This window comes from Apostichopus japonicus, chromosome 13 (genome assembly GCF_037975245.1).
Source record: "Apostichopus japonicus isolate 1M-3 chromosome 13, ASM3797524v1, whole genome shotgun sequence".
Lineage (NCBI taxonomy): Eukaryota > Metazoa > Echinodermata > Holothuroidea > Aspidochirotida > Stichopodidae > Apostichopus > Apostichopus japonicus.
Window position 1 is genome coordinate 14295313 of NC_092573.1, and position 26377 is coordinate 14321689.

The window sequence follows — 26377 nt, forward strand, 5'->3', positions numbered from 1 at the left end:
AAGTTGGTTAATGATTTTGCCCAGAAAACGGTTAAATAAATACCCAACACCCTTGCCCAACACCTTTGCCCAACGCCTTTACCCAACAATGTTGGTCAGCGATTTGCCCAATGGTTGTGTAAAACCTTTTACCAATGGATTTTTCTTTACCCAATGATTCTTGCCCAACAGCTAGTTAAAAATAATAGTGGTTGGTTAACTAATACAATACCAACATTGGATTGTAACATTTTTCATACAACTGGGTTTATTTAATAGGTTATAAAGCTTAAACAGAGAATGATAAAGAACAAACAAGTAATACATGTTTTTCATACTTTTATTTTTTCTGGTCTTTGCCGACTTCAGATTGTTCTTCCAGTATGAATTCTCACAGCATTCAGTGCTTGACCTCTATTTACCTAGTTAAATGATCTGTGACTTCCATCCAAAGCAACAATTTCATAAACTCACAATGGGGATAAACACATATCAACAATATTAAAGCTGAAAATATTAGCTATCCATGTTTTGCCATTGTTTACTATATTCAGTTCTTGAAATGTGTTGACCACAGAAGACCTCCTGTATGTTGACATCAACTACACAAGGTACAGGTGCAACACACAATCATGTACAGCCTAATGTTGGTCTCTTTCAAGCAACTCTGGTCTTAATAAGTGAATATAATATCACTGATAATTTCCAACATATAGTCAATTGAAGCTAACCATTTTATGTTGATACACCATTGTATCTGCAATTGCTTTAACAAGGAGCCAAGGCATATTTTGCTAACATTTTGATTGTGCTTAGATGATTGATGAACTGTAAAATTTAAACATCTTTTCAAACAAAAGCCAAATGGTTACACATCCCACATTGATTCTACATACTAGAAATAAAAGCAGCTTCAAGATCACAATTATAAGTGATCATAGGGACACTGCTGGCACCTGATCTGTTAAACACACAAAATTAAATGTTTGTTTGATATCCCAACCCTGCCTCAACTTTTCACAACTGTATACAATAACAAATCTACCCCCACCCCCCCCCCCCCAAAATACAGATTTTTTGTAGGTACAGTATTTCCCTTTAGTATGTAAATATATATGAAACTAAAGCAAACTTAAAATGTAAACATGTCAGGTTAATACCAAGAAATCATTTGAAAAGTTTGTAGCAAGACACTTTGACCCTCAAACACTTCTGTTTGCTACGAAAGCTCCTAAGGCACTCAGTGAACGACTTTTGATAAAACCAAGTTCATATACCTCAGCATGAAAAAACTCCCAAACCCCCTTACATTGAGTTTGGAAGTTAATGTCCAACACATAATGACTTTAAAACAAATAGTCTACTGCCGTTAGGAGTGAGGATTGCATTATTGGATGTCTCTCAATTATCACAAAAAAATGCTGAGGGGAACCTTTGCTCTCTCCTAAGCACAGATTGAATGGCTGTGGTCATCCTTCGATATTGTCTTGCAGTAGTCCTCTAACACTTGTCACCGACTGCAAATTAAAGAAAATAAACTCATCGAGTTGCAAATAAAATGTAACAAAAACAGGTGGATAGACAGAGTTTTAAGACTTCTGCACAATGCTATGATACTGTGGACCAGTATAATTAAAAGAAAAAACAGGTCAGGAAAGTCAACATAGTTATCTTGACAAGGTTTTCAAAGTGTAACGCCCACCCCATTAATGTCAAATGACCTTTCCCTTGCACTATCAAGTACCGGATCACTTCATTATTATGACCAGGGTTTACATACCGACGATGAAATTTATTGAACCTTCCCCCATTTCATCACTAGTGTAATTTAAAAAAAATTGCCCTGGTGGCTTCTAATGACCTCTGACCTCTACTATAATCAATGGGATTCATGTACTCATGTTGGCAAACCTATATGCATCACATATGAGATTCATCTAACTTTCACTCTTTAAGTTAGCATATTTACAAGGTTTTAAGTGTTTGGCCCTTGTTAACCTCAACTGACCTTTGACCACTAGCACAATAAGTAGCATTCTTCTGCTCACTATAAACAACAACACACCAAGTTTATGAGGTTAAACAAACTTTCAGCTGAGCTGGTATGAACCAAAAGGTGTACCACCAAAAGAATACCAAAAAAAATATATATATATAATTAATGATTTTGCTTACTGGCTGATCGTCTATGAATGCTTGAAGGCAACTAGTCACCGTAGTAGATCCGCTTTTCTTTGCCCGTCCTCGAAAAAGCAATGGCAACAGAAAGAAAGCTAAGTTCTTCTTTTCATCTGTAAAAGAGATTAAGGCAAGAAATGAGAATGCTTGCAGGTACAAACGACAAAAACATTAATAAGGCACACTATAGTCTGACCATATAAAACTTCAAGGACTGAGGATAAAATTCATGGGATCTACACCGCCCTAAATATGCTCCACAACTTTATGCTCATACACATTAATAACAGCAACATGAAAGTTAATGTGGCAGGTGTACTCATAGGGGACCTACACATTTGTATTAGAAGACTTAATTACCTACCCTACACACGAATTTCAAGCCAAATTTTATAAGATTTTGAAGGAAAAAAATGAAAAAGCCCATAGTATGTGCTAACCTTTCATTGACACAGTCGTACTAAAATCTGAATACAATTGTCCAAAGATTTTTGGAAAAATCAACTTCTAGACGTTTTAACATGTTTAATCTTCCTGCTCATAAAACATCTTGAGAAGAGTACACAACACAACAAGCTAATTTCTTTTCCTCAGCATTGGAAAAGTATACACATAAGGAATCCATCTCATTGGCCATTTTCAAATTTGTGCTTATCGACAGTAGAATTAATCCAAATATTATATTCAATTGAGCATTAATGAGTAAACAAGGCTAATAATGAGGTTTTCAGTCATTACTCCTGCTGTCAAAAAAACATTTCACTTGTTGAGAAATCAACAGGAATTATTCAAACCCTATGTGGAACCTACAAACAACACTGATACATGTCCAAGTGACTGTCATTGAGTTAATATTATAACAGGGCTGGGTCTCACTTCAACCACACACAAACCCGAACGCGACTACAAATAAAATAGTAGCCAATTAATCATATTGAGTGCAATGTTTGGAGAAAGTTTGCAGAAAGGTTTAGAAGCCACCATTTGACATTAACCAGCTGATTTGGTCCTTTCAGATCAGTTGATTTTGATAGATTTTTAAAAGTAACAAACCACCAAAAACATATTTTGAAGGTTAATCCAAATATTGACCCATCTTTACAGACATACTGGAAAGAGAAACTATATTTTCATGGCATAAGCTCTGAATCGTCCAATTTCTGTATTGCCCTGCCTTTCAAAAATTATAGAAAGACTAGCATTTAACAGAGTACAAAACTTTTTAGACAAGCACAAAGTTCTTTCAAACAGTCAGTACGGATTCCGCCCAGGTCATTCTACCGAAACTGCTCTTGTAGATGCTATTGACAAATTAAACAAAGCTGCCGAGAAGAAAGAGACTTCGATTGGAATCTTCTTAGACTTATCCAAAGCTTTTGACACAGTCGACCACAACATTTTACTACGCAAACTGTCACACTATGGAATTAGGGGACTTCCGCTCAAATGGTTCGATAGTTACTTGAATCTCAGGCAACAATACACTCAACTATAATAATAATACAGACTCTGACCTGGCTACTGTCCGTTGCGGGGTTCCCCAAGGTTCAATCCTTTGCCCACTTCTATTTATTATTTATGTAAACGACATATCATCTGTCTCACGAAATTCTTCATTAGTTCTTTTTGCTGACGACACGAACATTTTCTTTTCAGACGATAACCCTAAACGGTTAGAGAGGACTGTTTGTTCTGAACTAAAAGCTTATTATGATTGGTTTGCAGCTAATAAGCTATCCTTAAATATCAGCAAAACAAACTTCATGGTATTTAACAAACTTAAGCATTACAACGATTATAGTTTCAACATTAACATGAATGGTCACACTCTGAATTCTATTAGTAAGATTAAATTTCTCGGGGTAATTATTGATTGTAATCTCAATTGGCAAGAGCATATCCATAGTTTATCCTCACAAATTGCAAGTGGAGTCGGTATTATTGGTAGACTTAAATATGTACTGCCAAAGAGCGTTCTTCGCACTTTGTACTTCACTTTGATATATCCGCACTTTACTTATTGCAGTACTGTATGGTCGTGTACCAGGCAGTCTTACTTGAATCGTCTGTTTCTTCTGCAGAAACGAGCTGTTCGACATATTTGTCATTGTGGCCCCCGTGATCACACTGATATTCTATTTAAAACATTAAATTTATTGAAACTTCAGGACATAATCAATCTAGGAACTGCTTCAATCACGTATCGTTTCATACACAATCTGCTACCAGACGCTCTCTCTAACTTTTTCACAATCAATTCCCTCATTCATAACTACAATACACGGAATCCTCAGCTTCTTTTGCATACTGTAAATCGCACTTCTTCCCACTCAAGCCTTCATTATCGTGCCACTAATCTTTGGAACTCATTACCCAAGGCAATAAGTGACAAGCCTAGCTTAAAATCTTTTAGGTATAACTTAAGTAATTATTATTTAAACAAGTACTAACTCTTGACAAGTAACTGAAAGACTCCAACTTGTTGTATGGACAAACTCAGGTGTTCAGATGCACTGGATTGTTTGTTTTTTTTTGCGGGGGGGGGGGTGTTATTGTTTTGTTATGGTCGTGTTGTCCTATTGTTTGAAATTGTGTATTTTGCTTTGTTGTACTTTGATTGGTCTCTTTCTCTTTATTTTAGGGAGCGAAGCACCCCGTCAAGCCCGCAAGGGTTTTTTGTTCCGCTTCCTTCACTTCATGTATTATCCACTACTACTTGTTGTTACTTGTTATTTGTAAACGTTTAATTGCATGTTGTGAAAAACAAATAAATGAAATGAAATGAAGCTAGCTATGAATTCACAGGCCATGACTATACAATAAATTTGGCTTACCATCAGTCAGTGCATCCAACGTCTTCTCTAAATGCAAAAAGTTCGGCCAGTTTGGGGTGATCGCCTGTATAGCACAAAATGTCCATTGTCAAATATCCCACTCTGTTGTATAATTTGTTGGCAGTTGGTTTTTGTAATAATTCGAAGTCCTGTTCTACCTGTAGGAAAGAAAAAATATACAAACAGCATTATAGGCCTATAACATTACTAGCGCTGATGTTCTATGCTATACTAATATTATTATAGCCTAGAACTCATTAAATGCCAGGCCTAACTTAGGCTACTTTGAAGTTTGAAAAACCCTCGAAGTTCGGACACCCCTAACGAATGCATAATTTCACCATGGCACAAATACAATAGGATCAATTTGACGAAACCTATGAAGCGACTTTTTTTCTAACGAGAATATTTCTTCTGCCATCGATAGTATCATCTTAAAAGAAGTGTGAACAGATACAATTCTGGAGCATTTTAGTGCTAAAGTGTTCGAACTTCAAAGGGTCCAATATTATACTACTGTATGTACGTACTACTACTAGCATTAACAACGTACGTGTAAGTCTAACATTAGGCCTAAGTTATGACAGGCTAGGTCTAACGTTAAGCTAATAAGGGTTCATGTGGTCATTTGCCGTATAAAACTTAAAAGAAAAAAAAGGGAGTACAATTTATGATTTACAACGAAAATGTGCTACAATGAAACCTTGTCTAGCCAAGATATAGGCTAGAGAGACCTGGTGCATACGCATAGCTTACCGTAAGTTGACAAGGATCTGCATTACACAGGCGTTCGCAACGTTAATACAATATGAGTAACTTAGGCCTAGTTACACACTTGCGGGCGCGCCTGTGGCGCCTGTCAATCGCTTCACTACAAGCTAGCCTAACGTAATACAACTATGCTGGAAATACAATTAGTATTAGTAGCCTTTACGTAGGCCTGGTATAGCCTACATGTAGCACCGAGAGAACGAGCGATCATTCGATACCACTGATATGTAGAGATCGCAGTGTTCGATGCACACACCAAGCAGAGGATTGTTTTTCTTTACGCTCACCTTCAAATGTAGCACATAACTCTGGCATTTCCCACCTCTTGAGTGCTGCGCTAACAAATTCGTCAGCCAATGTGTAAGTTATAACACGTTCACTATATACGATCTACTCATGATGCATGCACATCGCGCAGAGTACCAGTATAGTAATGGCGCAAAAATGCTGGTTTTTGCACAACATTGGGCAAATCAAGCTTGTTTGCCCAACAGAAAGTAACAATAAACTACATCTTAATTTTTGCACAACAAAGTTTACCCATATCAGTTGTGTAATTTCTTTTACTCAGTTGTTGGTTAATATTTACTCATATTGGGCAATGCTTTGTTTGCCCAACCAGTTTTGCCCAACAGTTTTTAGAGTGTACTGATCAAGACGGATAAACCATTACATTCATGATTATACCAGTTCAGATATAGTTGACCCCTTATAGTCTGCTTCTCAGTGAATATGGTAGACGTAATGACTCTGAATTCAGTTCCTAAATCGATGTTAGGCATGTTCTCTTGTAGACTCATTGGTATCTTTCTCGTTACTGTTTTCGCTTGCCAAGCTCAAGTTATGGACGGAGGTAAGTCGACACTTTTTACCCCTTTCCCTTTTGAAAACTATTTGTAGAACTGGAATATTAACAGTGGATGTGGTTATGTTGTCATGTATTTTCCTTGTGGCTAAGATCATGTGTAACATTATGTCCTCCTTGTAGGGGAATCGTGATAAACACATGACGATGATCACACTGTAACAGTCTTGATGCAAGGATACTGGGTTGAGATCAGTCGGTTCGTTATTTGGTTTTTTGTGTCCAGGTTCTTTCTTGGGTGACTTTTCTTAAAAAAGTTTCTCATTGTTCTGCTACAATGAGTGTAAATTGCTAATGGTTTTTTTAAGCCATTTTTTTTTTAAATGATTTCTGCAGATACTGTGGACCGTTGATGAATTTTTTAGCTCACAAAAATTAATACATTTATACTCAATATGACACCTTTCTCTCGGAAGTAGGAGACTTGTCACGTTTACATTTCCTTAGCTATGGTGGTCACAACGGTTTCCCATTTGGGTCAGTTATAGTCACATGACTTTGGCCTTAAGTAATATCAAGGGGTTTGTCTGACTCAGAATGGGTAACTAACATGTTTCCATTCTTGAGATATGAGATGTAGGTAGAAGTTTTCGCTGTATTGTCCTGTTGACTTCAGATGACTCATGACCTCGAATACGATTGATAAAATCCCTAAAACGGTAACATGATTGAAAAAGGTTTTAGGAGGGGTTGTACAGTATAAAACAGTACTATCTTAGCTAGCACTGTAGAAACGATATGATAACAAAAACAATATCGAACTGCACTATACTTGACATGGCGTCACTACGCTGATGCCTTAGATAATTTAGATAGGATATGGTGCGTATCGTCTGATTTCGTAAATGGACAACCATTGTTCCACAAGGGAGTTACGAATGTGTGACATTTGATCAATAAACAGTGTTTCCACATTTCAGAAATGAAATTCCCCGAATCGCGCCACGGTATATTCTGACTATTTTTCAAAATGGACTGATTTCAACGGTTGTTCGCCCTGATTAATGTAGGGCATATTCGAACCCGACCCGTAACCCTAATCCCTAACTCTAACCCTTCTTGGTCCCAGTAATATTTTCCGATATTGCCGTTATTCGGGGAATTGCCTTCTAAGTGGAAACACTGTCACGAACTTAATTTATGCAATAGATCGTTTTACTTATTACCAAGGATAAACTATGCCCAATTGCCAAAAAAAAGGGACCAACAGTATATGCACTTCGTAGTTTTCATTCCTGCAATAATAAAACGAAAACGTTTAAAAGGTATTGCTCTGCTATATGTACAAAAATGTTGTGAATATCACTTTTGAATTGTGCTAACCCAAAACTGCTCACGAAAAATTGCACCCAAACACAACAATAAAACGACATGTTTTTTAATAATTTTCGTTGAAGCGTTTACACGTACTTTTTCGGAGCTCTTGCATTTCGTTCATTTTTGGGATTTTTGGGATCGTTTTTTTTTATCAAACACCTTGTGATTCGTTTTGTTGTTTATTTGGAGTTATTTTCGTCTGTTCCTGTCATTCTGCATATTTTTTGTTCAATCTGTGCTGTTTTTTGTCTTGTGTCGGTGCTGTCCGTGGTTTAAGGTCTGTAGCGTCAGTGTATCCTATCGTTCAGTGTATAGTCTATGTTGAGCCTAAGCTGCTAATCGTGAGTATCGTTTTTCCGCGTTCGCGGGTTTTTCTGTGCCTTAGTGTATTCGTTACTATTGTCTGTTCCTGTCATTCTGCATGTTTATGTGTTCAATCTGTGCTGTTTTTCGTCTTCTTTCAGTGCTGTCCGTTGTTTTAGGTCTGTAACGTCAGTGTATCCTTTCGTTCAGTATATTGTCTCTGTTAAGCCTAAGCTGCTATTTGTGAGTATCGATTTTCTGTGATCGCGGGTTTTCTGTGCCTCAGTGTATTCGTTATTTATTGTCTGAAACTTTCATTCTGCATGTTTTTGTGTTCAATCTGAGCTTTTTTTTGTCTTGTTTCAGTTCTGTCCGTGGTTTTAGGTCTGTAGCGTCAGTGTATCCTATCGTTCAGTGCATAGTCTCTATTTAGCCTAAGCTGCCAGTCGTGTGTTCGATTTTCTGTGTACGCTGTTTTTTTTTCTTTGACTTAGTATTTTCGTTATGGCTGTGCCTGATCGTTTAGTCTGCTGTGATGCGTGTAATATGTGGATTGAGTTTGAGATTTCTGGCTTGGAATGTGATTTTAAATCAGCGTCTAGTGAAGCTATTGTGTTTGTTTGCGATAAGTGTGTGAAACTTAAGGAATTAGAGGAGCTATTGAAAAGTTGTAGTTGTGTATGGACGGAAGTCGGGAATAGTAGGGCTGTGAGAAGTGCAGTTGCTGAAAGGGATTGTTGCGAGGTTGTTCCAACTTGTAATGGTTTTGACGTGTTACCTGTGGAGGAGTTGCGTGATGTTGATGATGGGAATGAAGTCTCCCAGGAGGGAAATAGTGAGTGGCTAGTAGTGGACGAAGTGCGTGGTGATTGTGATGTGATAGAAGATGGTAGTGTGGTTGTATACAGCGGTAAGTGGGGACAGGAGAAGTCGAAAGGAAGAATGGTATTTTGTGGGGATTCAATAGTACGGTATGTAGACCGAGAGTTCTGCAGGGCGGATAAAGCAAAAAGGGTCAGGGTATGTTTGCCAGGTGCTAAAATGCAGGATGTCTCTAAAAGGGTGAACAAAATCGTGTCAGATGAGGAGGTGGTTGTAGTCCAGATAGGCACCAATAATGTGCAGAAGGAGTCGCAAAACATTATTCAGTCTAGGTACCACGAATTGATGTGTCGACTAGCATCAACTCGGGCTAAAGTTGTCATATGTAGTTTGTTGCCAAGATTTGACAACAAGGTTCTGTCAGAAAAGATTGTAACTTTGAATGGTTTATTGCATAGTCTGTGTGCCGACTTCGGCTTCACTTTTGTTGACATGTGGTCATCTTTCCAGGGTAGAAGGGATCTGTTCGCCAGGGATGATTTTCACTTAGCTAATACTGGGGCCTCGTTGATTGGTAGGATGGTGAATTACTCTGTTGAACAGCTATGTTTAAACTAAATTGGTGGGCGATGAAGTCAGGAATTAGTTTGGATAAGGATTATGTTCCTAGTGGAGGCGATTATAGGCGTTTTGAGAGCAAGAAAAGTGATAGTCATAGTTCTAACTTTAGGAGACATGCTAAGGTACATAGTTTCAGGGATAAGCTGAAGATTGTCTTTACCAATGCTAGAAGTATTCGTAAAAATTTTGCTGAATTTACTGTGCTTCTCGAAGATCTGAAACCGGATGTGTTTGGTATCACCGAGTCTTGGTTAATGGAGGACATTGATAGTGCTGAGGTTTCTCACCCGGGGTATGTTGTGTATCGTCAGGACAGAAGGGATACTCATAATGGGGTTGGTGGGGGAGTTTTACTGTATGTTAGGGATGACATTGTAAGTGTTGAGAAATCTCAGTTGCAAGGGTCTTTTGTTAATTCTGTCTGGTGCGAGTTGTCCACAAACAACTCCAAGAGGTCCAGGGACGTTATCACTGTGGGTGTTGTTTACCGCTCTCCTAACAGCAGCGATGATAATGATGTCGTGCTGTTTGATTCAATTAGAAAGGCTGCTAAAGGGGATGTTGTTATAATGGGCGACTTTAATTTTCCTGACATTAATTGGATAGATAGTTCTAGTAGTAGGAAAGGTAGTAATTTTCTAGACGTTGTGCAAGATTGCTTTTTACATCAACATGTTACTTTCCCTACTAGGGGGGATAACATCCTGGATCTTGTTTTGAGTTCTAATCCAAGCAATGTTGTTGATTTGACCGGTCTAGGAAAACTAGGAACTAGTGATCATGATATACTAGCTTTTGATGTTGTTTGCAAGGTCGTAAGTTCTGTTAGCAAGGAAATAGTCCCTGATTTTTCGAGATCAGATACAGAGGCAATTGAAACTTTACTAAAGGGTACAAATTGGATTAATTTGCTTAGTGATATGAGTGCTTCTCAGTCTTGGATTTGTTTTGCTGATAAATTAAAGGTCATTATGGAAAATCATGTTCCGTGGAAGAATCGTCGTCGTAAAAGCAGTATGCCTCACTGGATGAATAAGAAAGTTAGATGTGCAATTAGGCAAAAACGTAGAATGTGGAAGTTGTTTAGGAGGACTAAATCTGAATCTCTTTTGGCCAAGTTTAAAATTCATCAGCTGAAGGTAGAATGCTTAGTCTCTGATGCAAAATTGAATTTCGAAAAAAGCATTGCCCTAAAAATTAAGGATAACCCAAAGGCCTTCTTGTCTTATGTCAGGTCAAAGCAGAAAGTTAAAGATGCAATTGTTTCCCTTAGGGCACCACAGGCTGATAAGATAGTTACTGATAGTTAGGATCTAGCAGATCTTTTGAACGACTATTTTGTGTCGGTTTTCACAAGGGAAGATAGGAGCAGTATTCCAGATTTTCAGGGGGACAGAGATAGGCCTAAACTGGATACGGTCTTATTTTCAGATGACGTTGTCTTAAAGGAGCTGCTTCGTCTAAATGTTTCTAAAGCTTCTGGACCGGATGTAATCCATCCGTATTTGTTGAAGACTTTTGCACACTATTTCTGCGTTCCACTCTCGTTGATTTTTAGTAAATTTATGGATGAAGGTTATGTTCCTAGGGACTGGAGATGTGCTAATATTACCCCAATTTTCAAGAAGGGTGATAAGACTAAGCCCTGTCATTATAGGCCCGTTAGTCTCACTAGTGTAGTTTGTAAGGTCATGGAGTCTATTGTTAAAAAGTCTTTGGTCTGTCACTTCAGCAGTCAGTCTTTGATCAGAGAGTCTTAGCATGGCTTTTGTCAAAAAAGGTCTTGTCTCACTAATATCCTTGAGTTTATGGAAGATGTAACAAGCTCACTAAATAGGCAGAGGTCTGTAGATGTTGTGTTCCTGGATTTCCAGAAGGCCTTTGATAAAGTTCCCCACCAGCGTCTTTTACTTAGGCTGAAGAGCATGGGTATCATAGGGAATTTACTGTCTTGGATCGGGAATTGGCTTGGTAATAGGGAACAGAGGGTGGTAATTAATGGCTGTGCTTCTTCTTGGCAGAACGCTACTAGTGGGATTCCACAAGGGTCTGTATTAGGTCCCCTGTTGTTTGTTGCCTATATAAATGACATCGACGGAGATATTTTGTGTACAGCTAAGAAGTTTGCTAATGACACCAAATTGTATTCTGAGGTCTCTTCCAAAAGCGATTCTGAGAAATTTCAAGCGGATTTAGATAAGATTTTTTCCTGGTCAGGGGTGGCAAATGCTTTTGAATATTGATAAATGTAAGATAATGCACATTGGTAGTAGTAACCAAAAGTTTACATACAATCTAAATGGTGTGGAGTTACAGGAGGTCTCTGTTGAAAGAGACCTAGATATCTACATTGACTCGTCTCTGCAACCTTCCAAACATTGTCTTGAAGCTGCTAAAAGAGGTAACAGGGTTTTAGGTATGATCAAGAGGAACTTCAGTTTTCTGAAAGAGGACATCGTAGTTAGGCTTTATAAGCAGTTGGTTAGGCCTCATCTGGAGTATGCTGTGCAGGCTTGGAACCCTTATTTTGCGAAGGATAAGGAAGTACTTGAAAAGGTCCAGAGGAGAGTTACTAGGATGATTAGTTCCTTAAAGAGGGTTCCTTATTATAGGCGATTACAACTGTTGAATCTCACCACACTGGAGCTTAGGAGGTTACGTGGGGACTTGATCCAGGTTTTCAAGATTGTGTATGGTTTCGACAATTTATCCTTTACCGACTTTTTTCATGTTTGCAAACAGTAGTTGTACTAGAGGTCATTGTCTTAAACTTCAAAAGTCGCATAGTAGGATTAATATTCGGCATAACTTTTTTTCTAATAGGGTTGTGAATGAGTGGAATAGTTTGCCTGAGAAAGTTGTACTTGCAAGTAGTGTCAATGGGTTTAAGAATGCTTTGGACAAGCACTTTAAGCATTGTAATCGGGTCTGAGTGTTTGTGTCTTCAGTTTTTTCCCTCTCTTTATAGGGTCCTTGATGGGGACTCAAGTGTCCCTCCTGATCCTTTTTTTCTACTAAACTATGTTACTTGTTTCCGACCGACGTACCACAAAGAAACGTTAAAGAACAGAAATCGGAATCGGCTCCAACTATAGGCCATTCTCACAAGTAGTATCCCACACACAAACTATTGAAAAGTTAAAATTGCATAACTGCCAAGTAGTCCTTTTAGAGAGAATGACAATGAACTACATAGCAAGCATGAATAACAGATAAACATTTGACTTTATCAAGTCTCCCACGGGTGGAATTATTTCCGAAAATGACGGGAAAATTAAGATGTAAGGCAGTTTGCTACTCACAAACCATAACGCATACTGGTTATGAATACTTAAAAATTGGCAAACAAATTTCTTGACCATTGAATATGATATGTGGCCTACATTTATACATAACTGAAAAATTTATAGAAGGCGGCCATGTTTTGGGCCCTCACACGACGACAACAAGAATGTTCTGAAAAACTTGGTTTACTACCGTACAAGCATTATATCCACAACTTTTCAGCAAATTTGAACGAACGCGCTAGGAGGAGTAACACTTGTTACGTTTTAAGAAAATGGCCCCTCGTGACCTCAAATGAAAAATAAGTACAGGGTACTCAGCTAGAGTTCACACTTACATTTGTTAACATTAGGGAGTGGGAGGGGAGTGGGAGGGGAGTGGGAGGGGAGTGGGAGGGGAGTGGGAGGGGAGTGGGAGGGGAGTGGGAGGGGAGTGGGAGGTGACATATTTTCATATAATGATGTGTTCAGATGAATAAAGCAATTGGTGGTCAGAATGAAATAAACGCAGATAGCTGGATCCAGTTCAATGTAACTTGCAATCCAAAAACGACACTACTAGTCACAGAAAAGTGTGTTCGAGTCTGGCTCGCAGCAATGACCAATCATTAAATTGTATATGTTAAGTAGTGCAGTATTATATATAGTCCTATTATGTTAACATGTACTATGTCTTCTACATTCGTATAGATATTCGCATCGTGTCAGATAATCCTCGCGAGGGACACGTAGAAGTTTTCTTAGAGGATGAGTGGAGAACTATTTCCACAATCGAATTTGATGAGGCTACAACCACGGTGGTATGCAGACAACAAGGATTTCACGGTCCAGCAGAATCGATTAAATCCACAGAGCATCTTGAACCCTCAACTCACCGGAATGGAACATTAAGTGTCCTAAGGAGGCAGAGTCAATCCTTGACTGTGACAGAAGTAAAAGGGAGGGCATTGACATAGACTTGTCCTACTCGTCCCTGACAATTAATTCCTGGAAGCATGATAATGACCTTGGGGTCATCTGTAAAGGTAAGTCTATATGCAGCCGCTGCTGAATGAAGAATGCTCTGGGAATACGTTAGAGGATTATTACCATATTGAAGTTAGTATTAACAAAATCTTACATGATAACATTATCTCCTTAAATATATATATATATATATATACATAGCAAATGTGTTTATTTCTACTTTGTCAGAATGTCAATTAAGTACATCGAGATTTATTTTTTATAATAATGCGTGGATGTTTTCTTTGCATTTTTCGTTTAGGATTAGAAGAAGGTTTCCCCTCGTGGATGTATTTAGTCTTCGATGTGGCTTTATCCTTGCTCCTATTTGTCTTCATACTCGTGTTTGCTTATTTGGCCTACTACTGCGCTAAGGAAGGAAAGACGATTCCGTCCACCAAACTACCCCCTGACTCCAACTCCAACCCTACTTACTGCGAGACCTATGTCACCCCAATCGAAACCACAAAGGTAAGATAGAATTTCGTCTGAACGTAAAGATAGGAATTTGTTTTCTTTTCAAAATGGTGATTTGTCTGAAGAAGAAACAAGGAGTGTTTCATTCTTAAGATAAGAATCTAGCTAATTTCCGCTCCTAAAGTGATTAATTATTCGACCGTATTCCACTTCCTGGTGTGTTGTTCTTTATTTACTATATATCTGTCATACCACTTGCTACACATTAATTTCTTAGTTACGGCTTGGCTTGCCCATAAAGAATGGTTATTCTGTGTAAATTGTCAGATTCAAATCACCAGGGGTGCATTCTGTACAATCATAACACTTTGGTCATTCGCCCTCAATAACAGTTATACAAAACCAATTTATACGCATTCACATACCAGTGAATCACTGTGGTCCAGTGGTACGGACTTCGGTTCGTGACCCAAGATCGGGGGTTCGATTCCTACCTTTGTCTGATATATCCCAAAAGGACAAAACTGGTAGTAAAGTGGATTTTTTTCTGGTGTGTTATTCTTTATTTATTTACCCAACTTTCAATTTCGGGCAATTGGCGGTTTCCTGTGCACTAAACATGCATGATTCATTCACTGTTTGGATCTCTGACTGTTGATGGCGCGAGCGAGTGGGTGTAGGTGACAAGGTCCACCTCTTCAGCTCCGCTCCATTCAGATCGTCGAGGCAAGAAATTAGATTTGCATCGGTTTGCAAACAAACTCTTTTCCCCAGTTCAACCAATACCAACCCCTTCCCACTGCCCCCACTTTGCTTCTCCACAAATGTCTCCCACAATGATTTGACCAAATTTGGACGAAAGGATGTTTTATTAACGGCATCAGATCTGGTGTGCGTATGCCTCTGTGAGGCCTACTGAGCTTCCTTGTTAAATGACGTCATTCAGTCAAGGGTTCACAGTGGAATAAGGTGACCATAGTTTTTTTTCCAGGAGATCCGGGGACATGTGGACATCAAGGGTTAATATACATACACTGTACTTTGAAAAAAGGCATTTTGATGGTCACTCAGTATTTTGGTTGTCTAGGTTTTTCAAAATTGCTCCAATGTTAATTACAGGCTATGAAATTATTCAGCGATCTGGGTTGCCTAGCTTTATCTGTGAGTCATGCATGAAATGTATGTATGTAGCCTAGTTGTAAACAGTCACAGCTCAGTCTAAGTTCAAGCTGAGGAGGCCAATCAAGGAAACTTGAAATTATCCATGGTATTTCAAAAAACTTCATGGATATTCCAGGGAAGACACATAAATGCGGGGGCAATTCCGTGGACACTCCGGGGATGACGCATGAAATATGGGGACTGTCCCCAGATATCGGGACGTCTGGTCAGATAGAAGTTCATTAAACTAACTTTAGCTTTCACAAAACTTACAAAAATGTTTCTTGCCATGTTGGAAAACTGCAGACTTCAAATTGTGTTACAAACTTCTCTTTAACCATAAGAACAGTGGACTGCAAGTTTTGATTGACCTTTGCCGTTGACGTTTTAGGGTCAACCGTCAGAGGTCATTAAACCCAGAACTTTGGGTTTTTATTTTTAAAAAATCCCACTTATTTCGTCTAAGTTATCATACTTTTAATTTCTACATTGTATTACTTTTCCAAGATCAGTTGAGTTTCAAAGTTTACAAAGAAACTGTGTAGCAAGCTGCTCTTAAACTGTAAAGGTCTTGCACTTCAAACTTGGTTGGTGGTAAATAGGACATTGTAATGACTTCGTACCGTCTTTGGTCAAAGTAATGGCATAAGACCAAAATTCGTAGATGAAACCTGCAAATCCCTAAATCGCATCATTGTTAATGTTCTTTATTTAAAGTTAATCACAATATTTTTTCTTCTTCCATTTTAGCATGAGTACTCCAGGCGTGTGGTGGTAGAAGAAAGGGCATCGGGGGAAGCAGAAGACATCAAGATGAAGGACATGACGATTGAAGAAGATAAAGAGGGTTCTACCTACGCTACTTGTGAATAAAGACAAACCAAAATGGTGGACTACCTGTAAAACATAGCCACCTTGTTTTACCATATCTAGTTGGAATGGATATAGTCCATTGTCTTGCATAGGGTTAGTCTATAATGATATATGTTGTGAAACGGGTTTTTAATTTTTTTTTTATAGCTTGTTAAGTGTCAGTCATATTTGGATATGACCTACGACCGCATAAGAGGTGTTACTTTCTATTGTAGCTAAGAACATTAAAGTAGCCTTTGGTCAACAACATTTGCCTAAGGCTGAAGAAGCTAAAGAGGAGGCAAAACTTTCAATTGGCCATCTTTAGTAGTAATAGTAAACTGAATCTATTATCAGCAGACTATTGGTGCATGAATAGCCACTTGACGGCATTTATATGAACCACTATAGTTCCTTGTTTTAATGGAGGGAAAGTAGAATCTGTTATTATCAAGTTTTGGTATTTAAACGCAACAGGTTGATTTAAAGGAATTGTCTGGTGGAAATTTTGATACATTATCCTTGTAGTTATTATTTTTTTCTTTCTAACCATTTGAAAATTGTCCCCATTCGACATTTTCTTCTTGTAGAAATCTGGTTTTCAAATAGTTTTTCACCAAAAGCACCATTTGTTCGAACGCATCAATTTGGTGATTGACGTAGTGCAGGCAAAAAGGGAAAACGAGCGACTTGAAGTTAGCACTCCTATTTCCGCTGCAAATATACTCTCGTGTGTACACGCACAGGTGATTGCCTATTATCAATACGTTCATATCGCGAACGTATACAGCGTACTATTCCATGCCCAGTTGGTATACGTACGTAGCGTTGCACATACTACACTCTCGCACTCAAACCACAGTACATAAACTGTTCTTTGAAATCGCTGAGATAAAATTCAACTTTACAGTAAAAGGAAACTTGAAAATTATTCGGAACATCAAATAACTTGGCGGAACCACTTGGCGGAATCGATGTCAGGGCAGAACGTAGTACTGAGAAGCTTAGGCTTCGCATAACTGTCCGATTGTAAACGTTAGAGCAGCCTACATGCGAACATTCTTCGCATTGGAGCTGAACATCGCAATGTAAACAACGAAGAGTCTGCTGTTCAAACTTATCTTGTGTTACACAAAGACCACGAAACCACTGATCTACTACATATATGGCGGCTTAAGAAGTTTTTAAAAACATATCTAACTAGAAATTTCACCAACAATTAAGGAAGAAATAAAGCTTAATACAAACGCGCTTTTTGCTGTGATTAATGTAGGTACTGTATGGAGCGTGGGTTATGTCGCTAATAATTTATCGTTTTTTGAAGGTAAATTCTTAGAGCTACCAGACATTCATTTTAAGCCTAACAAATAGAGGGTTCTAGACTCAATGATGACTAAAACAAAAATGTGATATACTGCTTTTTATCAGATACGTTCGTCGTGTTTTACCGAGGGTGCCGTGCAGGTGTTCTTTTCTCTCGGGTTTCTTTCAAGACAGCTTTATAATTAGTTACGTTTATCTTTCGTATCGCGAACGTATACAGCCTACTATTCCATGCCCAGTTGGTATACGTACGTAGCGTTGCACATACTTCACTCTCGCACTCAAACCACAGTACATAAACTGTTCTTTGAAATCGCTGAGATAAAATTCACGGATCAACTTTACAGTAAAAGGAAACTTGAAAATTATTCGGAACATCAAAATAACTTGGTGGAACCACTTGGCGGAATCGATGTCAGGGCAGAACGTAGTACCGAGAAGCTTAGGCTTCGCATAACTGTCCGATTGTAAACGTTAGAGCAGCCTACATGCGAACATTCTTCGCATTGGAGCTGAACATCGCAATGTAAACAACGAAGAGTCTGCTGTTCAAACTTATCATGTGTTACACAAAGACCACGAAACCACTGATCTACTACATATATATATGGCGGCTTAAGAAGTTTTTAAAAGCATATCTAATTTATAAGAAATTTCACCAACAATTAAGGAAGAAATTAAGCTTAATACAAACGCGCTTTTTGCTGTGATTACTGTAGGTACTGTATGGAGCGTGGGTTATGTCGCTAATAATTTATCGTTTTTTGAAGGTAAATTCTTAGAGCTACCAGACATTTCTTTTAAGCCTAACAAAGAGAGGGTTCTAGTTTTACTCAGATATGACTAAAACAAAGATGTGATATACTGCTTTTTATCAGATTCGTTCGTCGTGTTTTACCGAGGGTGCCGCCGTGCAGGTGTTCTTTTCTCTCGGGTTTCTTTCAAGACAGCTTTATAATTAGTTACGTTTATCGGTCACCGGCTCTTGTAAAATATAACCTTTCTTTATGCTATTTTTTATATCCAAGAAACATAAGCGTATTTTAAATAACAACTAATGAATGTTTCCATTAATTTCTATAAAAGACACTTTTCTTGGGGGTTTACGAGTATTAATCATGCAATTCACAAATCTCGAATTTTCAAACTTATCGATATTGCCTTTGTTATTAAGAATCCAACTTGCAGACTAACGGTACACAGTATAGTCAAAACAAGGAACAAATTGGTTATAGGATATAAATATTGAATTGAATTTCCATTTACTACGATCAACTCAAAAAGCTACTGGTTTAAAAAAAAAATTATTAATATTCTTTCGTGCGAGTTTATTGACCGTTTTAGTTTAACTTCTGAGATTTGAAATTAACGTGCGCTCCTTTGAATAATATTGTTAGATTCTTTTGCCTGAAGTATATTGCACAGCATGGTTTTGGTGAAATTGTCCAAAAAAAAAAAAAAAAAATACATGGGAAAATAAGGTAAAATTGCAGTTTTATAGTATTTGATAAGCTACTTACAATAGAAAATGACTATATTGACAATAGAAAGAATATTAAATATATGTTTATTGATACAAGGAAATAGTCTGTCTTTCTTTCTATTGTTTATTCCAAATGTAGCCAAATTGGAGTACTACAAAGGTTTTTTGATTACTTGTGTATAAGCTTAACGTTAGAAGGAAGATGCATAAGCTGTATTCTCCATTGAATTGATTCTAACCACACAATGACATCTACCTATTCCCTATACATCGGAATGTAATTGCGATGACCAGGGAAATCAACGTTAATGCTACAACTTAGATGTTTAAAAGGGACGTCATATATAACATAGGATTTAAAAATAAAATAGAACTGTTAGCAAACCGCGTATCCACTAAAGAGCCTGTGTAGGAGAATGTGTAAAAGTAAGTTGGATCTTCTTCAAAGGCTAAATGACAAGTAACAGTAACAGAAGGGACAAAAACACGCACAGAATACAGACAGTTTATGAGCATGGTGAACACAAGGAGATAGATGTAAGGGGATTAGTAGACAAGGGATGGAGAGAAGAAAGAAAGAAACCAACAAGGGAAGAGCTAGGAGAGGTGGGAGATGAACAGTGGAGGGAAAAAGGGTGGATAAAGGGAAGGGGGGGTAGGGAAATAAACTGGAGAAGGACAAAGACAGAAAGGTGTGGAGAAAAAAGGGTGGAAGAGGGCTATGAGAAGAGGAGTGATGGGGGGACAAGGGGAGAAGGAAGGGGGTCAGAAGAAAAGTTAGTCATGTCCTTCCTGAGTGTTGAGCCCAAGGGGTTGAATGGTGCACAGGCGTTGCATCCACAGCCTCTCTGTGCTGATTCGTACTAGGTCAGGACGGCTACCTAAGGATTCAATCCCCTGTAGGGACATGTTATTAATGGTATGGTTGGGAAGGTTAAAGTGTTCTCCAACTGGGGTCTCAGTCTTCATGGTGTTTACTGTGGATCTGTGACCATAGAATCGCTTCTTGAGGGTGGATTTGGTTTCACCATCATACTGGATGCCGAAAACTTCACAAGAGATCAGATATATGACATTAGTGGTTGTGCAAGTGATGTGACCCTTAGTCTTGTGTGTGAGTTGCATGCTGTGGCTGGTGATGGAATTGGATTCAACAATGTGGTGGCTGCAGATGATGCATCTCGAAGTACGATCACATTTGAAAGTACCACGCTGAATGGGTGTAGGGTTAGGAATTAGAGGTGGAACAGCAGCACGCACAAGAAGGTCTCGTAGGTTGCGTGGTCGTCTGTAGGCGATGATGGGTTTTCAGGGACGGCTCGTTGGAGTCTATCGGAGTAATTTCTCCGACTGATTTAAGGATAGGATGTGAACCATTATGTAAGAGCCAGTGAAGAGTCAAGGGTTATATGAGGGTATGGCCCTGGCGTCACTGAAGGTGACACCCATGTAGACGAGCTGGGATTCTTTCAGTCTGTAATTCGCAAGGTTTTGCCAATATATACTTATAATTTCTACGTTGTGCACAGTGTAGCAAAATCACGTGACCTGAAGCATTTGTCTAGACATCCATTCAGTCTTGAGGGTTGCAGGTGGGCTCAATGTTTCATGGACACCACAACAAGGTGCACTCGCAAAAGATGGTCGAGATGTATAAAAAATAGTGAAGCTTAGATTTGTTAGGAATGCATTTCTTTGTTCAGTAGTACCCTTTTGCCGAATGAGTTATTACTTGTAATTTGTGGAGGCATGTTTGGCATTGGAACTCGGGAAACTTATGAAAAAGATGTGAATTGCCTTGTTTTGAACTTAGAACTTAGAAAAGTCAAACGCAAACAAGATCACCATCGGTGGTTGAGCTACGAAGATATAACAAAATATGGAGGGAGGGGGGTGGGCGGGGCGGGGCGGGGGAGCTGGCGGGGGTTAGTGCAAAACGTTGAACAGATTAGCTATCTTCGAAAAACGAACTTAGTTACTTTCGTTCATGCTAAGTTGAACTAGATGTGACACTGAAAATTTCAACGATTTATCTAAAAATGTGCACACTTTCACAACTTTCACCTTTTTCCTCAGAGTTTGGATTTGTCTCTCGAGTTGTCAAACTTTAATACCGAAGTTTCTGCGTTTTATCTAAAGTTTGACTATTTCAACTTTTTTACTAGTTATTTGAAACATTCGACTTATGCTATCGTACGTAAGTTGGCGCAGCATTTCATGCATTAAAATCGTTAACGATCATCCTTTATTATTGGTTTGAAGTCGTCAGTATTATATAGTACTGAATATACATATAGATATTACAAAGAAACCAACATTCCTTTTTCTGTGCGCTACAATTAATAGCAATCGTTGTAGCTGCACGATATCTCTTCATTATTCTTCTACTTGCTTTGAAGTCATCAATAGCATTGCAGTGTAAGTCTATTGTACATTTAGATCGTTCAAAGAGAACATTACTCGCTTCCAGTGTGTTGCGATGTAATAAACATTGCAACATTATTGTGCACTTAAGAATACTCATCCATTGTGCTAATGTCAGTAATGTTGTTTGCAAGGAATGTTTGTTGAAAGTACGGGAATGTATTGCGATGAATACACATTGTACAACCGTCACGATAAATTTAATTTATTTGAGAAGTAGGCTACCTAGTCATTGGGCTCAGTGGTAGAGATGTGGACTGGTAACCAGGTGTTCCGAGCTCGAGTCCATCTGAAGTTACGTATATTTATAACAGTAGACGTGGTGGCCGGTGCTATACGGGGTAGATGAAAAACTATTGCTCTGCCGGTCGCTGGAGTCGTGCTATATGGTTCAAGTCAAACTGGGATTTGTAACGCTCTGGTGGTAGTATGACACAATTTGTGGTCTAGGATCCCGTTTTCATTTCTCCTTTGGTGGCGCAGAAAACCCGGACGGATGCGCAGAGGGTTGGTCTAGGTGGCGTGCGTGAATTCTTGATTATGACCAGGGGTTGAAACACTCTTTTCGACCGGCATGTGTGAAGCCACCTTCCACTGAATATGTGGCCTGATGAGGCACTATTCTCAAAAAACGGAATATATGTATGCTTTTCAGAGACATAATAAAATTTCCTATAAAAATAGCGTTGAGTTTTAAGCTAGCGCCCTTTTTTCATAAAGTGTTCTGTATCTCTACTTGGTATGTTTGTTACAGCAAAGTTGACATACTGTAGGTGGACTCAATTCAATCATTTATTGTTGACCAAGCAAAAACAATAAAACATTCATGGGGTTGAACAGGACCGGGTCTCCAGCAACCTTAGCAAAAAAAAAAAAAATATTCGAAATATATACGCTTGTGAAACATCTGCTAGTTAAATTATGTAACACGAGGGGACACCCTCATCGCCATCCATCTTTCCACCCCAAGAGAGAGCTTCGTTCAATATCATATTTCAAATTTAAAGATGGTTGTACTGTACTATTAGAGTTGATTGTGTCAATCCATAGAATACATGGAGTTAAACGTTCAGAGAGATTCTTTATCTTCTTCTACAATATTTATAGTTGAACAGCAAAACTATCTGTTGATCATTTCAATGCATTGTTTGAAGATTTTTCAACTAAGTGTGCTGTCGACCTCTGTTTGTGCACGTCGGTCTTCAAAAATAGATATTGACGAATTTCACTGACTTCTGGTTGCCGTTGCAATCTACAAGTCAATGAGTTTACATTCAGATGAACAATGAAAGCTCTGACTGTTCGTTTCCTGTTCATTTTCTATTATGTCATCTTGTTTTGACGTGTACGACAGGTTATCTTTGCTAGGATTACTCCAATTGACACTGTAAAAAACTGACTTCCAATAACACTATTCTATCTGGCTATATCCCTAAATACATAACCAAGTAATGCTATTCCATCAAAAAATAACTAGGAAAAGTTGATATTACATTTCTTTCCCAATAAACAATAGAAGACGCGGAAGTGCTATGCACAGTACTTGCCGGATAATAACTCGCGATAATATGATGGGTAAGGTTGTTATGATAAATCTAATATGGTTCCAATCAGAGAGTTGTCCATAATAACTCCCTGTTTCAATCATCAAGTATTACTTGGCCTGGTAAAAGTCACGCAAGCTTACAAAGCAACGAAAATCGCATATTAATCATTGAGTGACAATTTTTAGTAGAGCCTATGCAGTACACTTTGATGATATACTGACACTCTAGACAGGAGAAAGTTCCCAAAAAGTTAATTTCTCTTTGAAAAATATTTTTGAGAATTTTGTTTCATGAAAAACAAAGTCAGTAAGGGGCTTTGCGAATGCAATTGTGATCAGCCTGTTCCGAATCTGGTCTTGTACCCGTAAGAAGAATGCCGATAACATTACACATTCACCCGCTTTATAAGTTTGACCGTATTACGCCCCAACTAACACCATGTCAAATGCATATACGTTCTGCCAGACAAATTTCCCATATCCGTAATTTACAGTTTGGCAAATAAAGGTTAAAACATATGAACGACCTATGCGTGGTTGGACAGTAGTTAACAAATTGTTGTGTAAAACAATCTATTGGACTTGAGCAGGTAACTAATGAGACTATTCGGTTGTCAACCTGTTTGCTGCCACAATCACAAGTCTTGACAGTGATCTGAAAGGAATAAACAAGGACAGTAATGACAAATCAAACAGATTTAAGTTCCTTTCACCTAATAAATCGGTCAATGAATATCATCGTCTTTTATTTCAAAAAGATTACAAAAGTTCAATTCTTCGATTGAGAAGCTCTAGAGAATGAGCTGTCGCCCTTAAAATGAAGTCAAACCTATTAAATTGTTTTCTTCATAACATTTGTTGTGAATGAAGTAAAATGAGGTAAATAAAGGACCCATTATCGGTAAGATACATTACAAGACAATAAAACACTCATGAGTGATTTTTTCTGGATAAATATTTACTCTCTGGCACAGTAGGAACTTCCAGATGACGTGTAAGAACCAATGGTAGATGCATTCTGGGATACATCCGTGGAGGTAACACCGTGCCCTGAAGACCTCAAACCAGCGTACCATAACATGTTCTTAATATAAGTTGTCTTTAGACACATTGACTTAGACTGTATCAATTCAGAAAGAAATTTATTTCTGACCCGCTTGCAGTAAGCTTCAAGAAAATTGCAATACAACAATTGATTTAATTTGAAGACTATACGGCTCTTCAAAGAGATGGATTAAAATAAAAGTGGTTATTATTCAGAAATCAGATATCATTTAATAGTATGGAAACGAGATGTCCAAAGTCATATAATTGCTATGGTCCATAGGCATATGCATATTATATAAAGGTATCGCGTAGGATATGCTTATATGTAAAAGTATCAGAGTAAGTAAGTGCTAGCACGTCACACGCAACTCTCCAGTCTTGGTACAGTTCCTTATGATGTAGTGAAAACTGCAAGATTTATACATGTTGCTCATTTATACATTGTTAATGGTTTGCTTCCATAATGGCGAAACAATGAAACACTTCAGTGTGGAATTGATTGCATTGGTTAATTACGTAACACCGATCCATTGACTCACCAAAAATTGGCAAATCTAATAAATCTACAAAATAAATGATTTGATATCCGACGAAGAGCATACATATAGTTTGAATATAAATATATCCACTGCAACATTTGGTCAATATAGTTTACAACGAGGGCACATCCATCGTCTGCCAAAGCTTTGGCACTCATACATCATGCGTAGACAGTGTGGTTACAATTACATACCGCGTTTATATTTTGTGATGTCACATAATTCTTGAACATCTGATGACATACATTCTAAATTTACGTCTTTTCTTTTGTCCAGTAATTCAACCCTAGAAGAGAGTTGCTATCCTGGATGAAACAAGTCAAATGTTACGTCATGTATATGTAAACAAATTTCGGACAGTGTAAACTGTGCCTAGTCTTAAAGAGGGGGTGAAATGGAAACATTTATATAAATCATCGTTTTCTATACACTCGTAGCTTTCCAATGATACCAAATTCGTGTCAAACAAAGCTTGCATCCTTGAGGAATAAACGATCAAACATTCGAGGGCTATAAAACCTTTCTAAATATTGTTGTATATACGGCAATGTCGAGGAACTCAGCTCACTTCCAGAACACTATGTTTACATTCTTAAACGTCTAGAAACACACAACGTTACTCTGTTACAGTGCTCTGAGATTTGTAGTTTTGTTTTTACGTTAATTTATCTCGTAACTGTTAAATATGCCGTGCCGATGTGTGGTCCCAGGTTGCTCCACCACAAGTAAAGACGGAATTAAAGTGCACGCTTTTCCCAAAGATGACAGAAATCGAGGAATTTGGACACGACTCGTACAAAACACTACACATAAACAATGTCACGAGTGCCTGTGGGCCTTTACTATTGTCAAATTACTTGTTATGACCATAGCTTAGGCCTCCTTGATGCAGCAAATGACGAATTGTTTTATTGGTTACCTAATATTTTGTACAAAACTCAAAGCCAGTTGGTTTTTAGAACAATCAATACTACATCTGCAATTTTTCTTTTGTGGTAAAACTGGCCTGTGTTATGATTTGACGTAACAGTTTGATGATACAATTACACAGGCTAGCCTGTTATACAACGTCTAGTAGTTAGGTCTAGACCCCATGTTACCACGACTAGTACTATAGGATTGCATTTGCACAGAATATCACACTTTCCTTGCACTGTAAGTAAAAAAATTCTAGAAACTTCGCTACGAAGTTAAGTAGCAGGATCATTTTAAATTATAAATCATATCATGGTCTTAATAACGGTGGTTTTGTTTATGCTCAACCGACCAGTTTCAGGATAGTCCAACCGTTCTGCTCGGTGACTTCGATCGGCAGCGACGCGTCTCGGCCATCGGGATCGTTTTACAATTCTTCTGCAAGGGGCTCAATTGATATGGAAAAACACCGATATCTTCATCACCCTCGAAAACTATTTTTTTCATCTTCTTCTTCAAGAAAATCATTTTCGTCAAAGCTTGACGAAGTTTCTGAGAGGTTATTCCCATTTCCTCGGAATCGGAAGATTCGAGAAAACACATGTTCAATTGATGAGCAAAGTGTTGTGGTTACATGTAGTAAACTGTATGACGCCGTATCGGTAAAAAACGGGGAGTCGGCTTTGGCTGA

At 38.2% G+C, this 26377-nt stretch overlaps 1 protein-coding gene and 1 long non-coding RNA gene across 5 annotated transcripts in view; one reads left to right on the plus strand and one right to left on the minus strand.

Annotated features, from left to right (window-relative positions):
• The window catches only part of LOC139978582 (uncharacterized), an 84495-nt gene that overhangs the window by 48651 nt on the left and 9467 nt on the right, over nt 1–26377 (plus strand). The window contains exon 5 of one of the 4 annotated variants that reach the window (XM_071988921.1): nt 16322–18402. The exons of 2 other annotated variants lie outside the window; for them this stretch is intronic. In XM_071988921.1, the coding sequence (XP_071845022.1) occupies nt 16322–16430 (109 nt within the window). In that variant the 3' untranslated portion in view covers nt 16431–18402. Of the gene's footprint in view, nt 1–16307; nt 18403–26377 lie in introns of those variants that run through there. One more of the 4 variants, XM_071988920.1, reaches the window with a different exon arrangement.
• LOC139978592 (uncharacterized) lies at nt 1449–6612 on the minus strand. The gene is made up of 4 exons (XR_011796979.1): nt 5748–6612; nt 4992–5149; nt 2155–2270; nt 1449–1496 (listed from the first exon to the last, which is right to left on the minus strand). It is a non-coding gene; the product is annotated as an uncharacterized lncRNA (long non-coding RNA).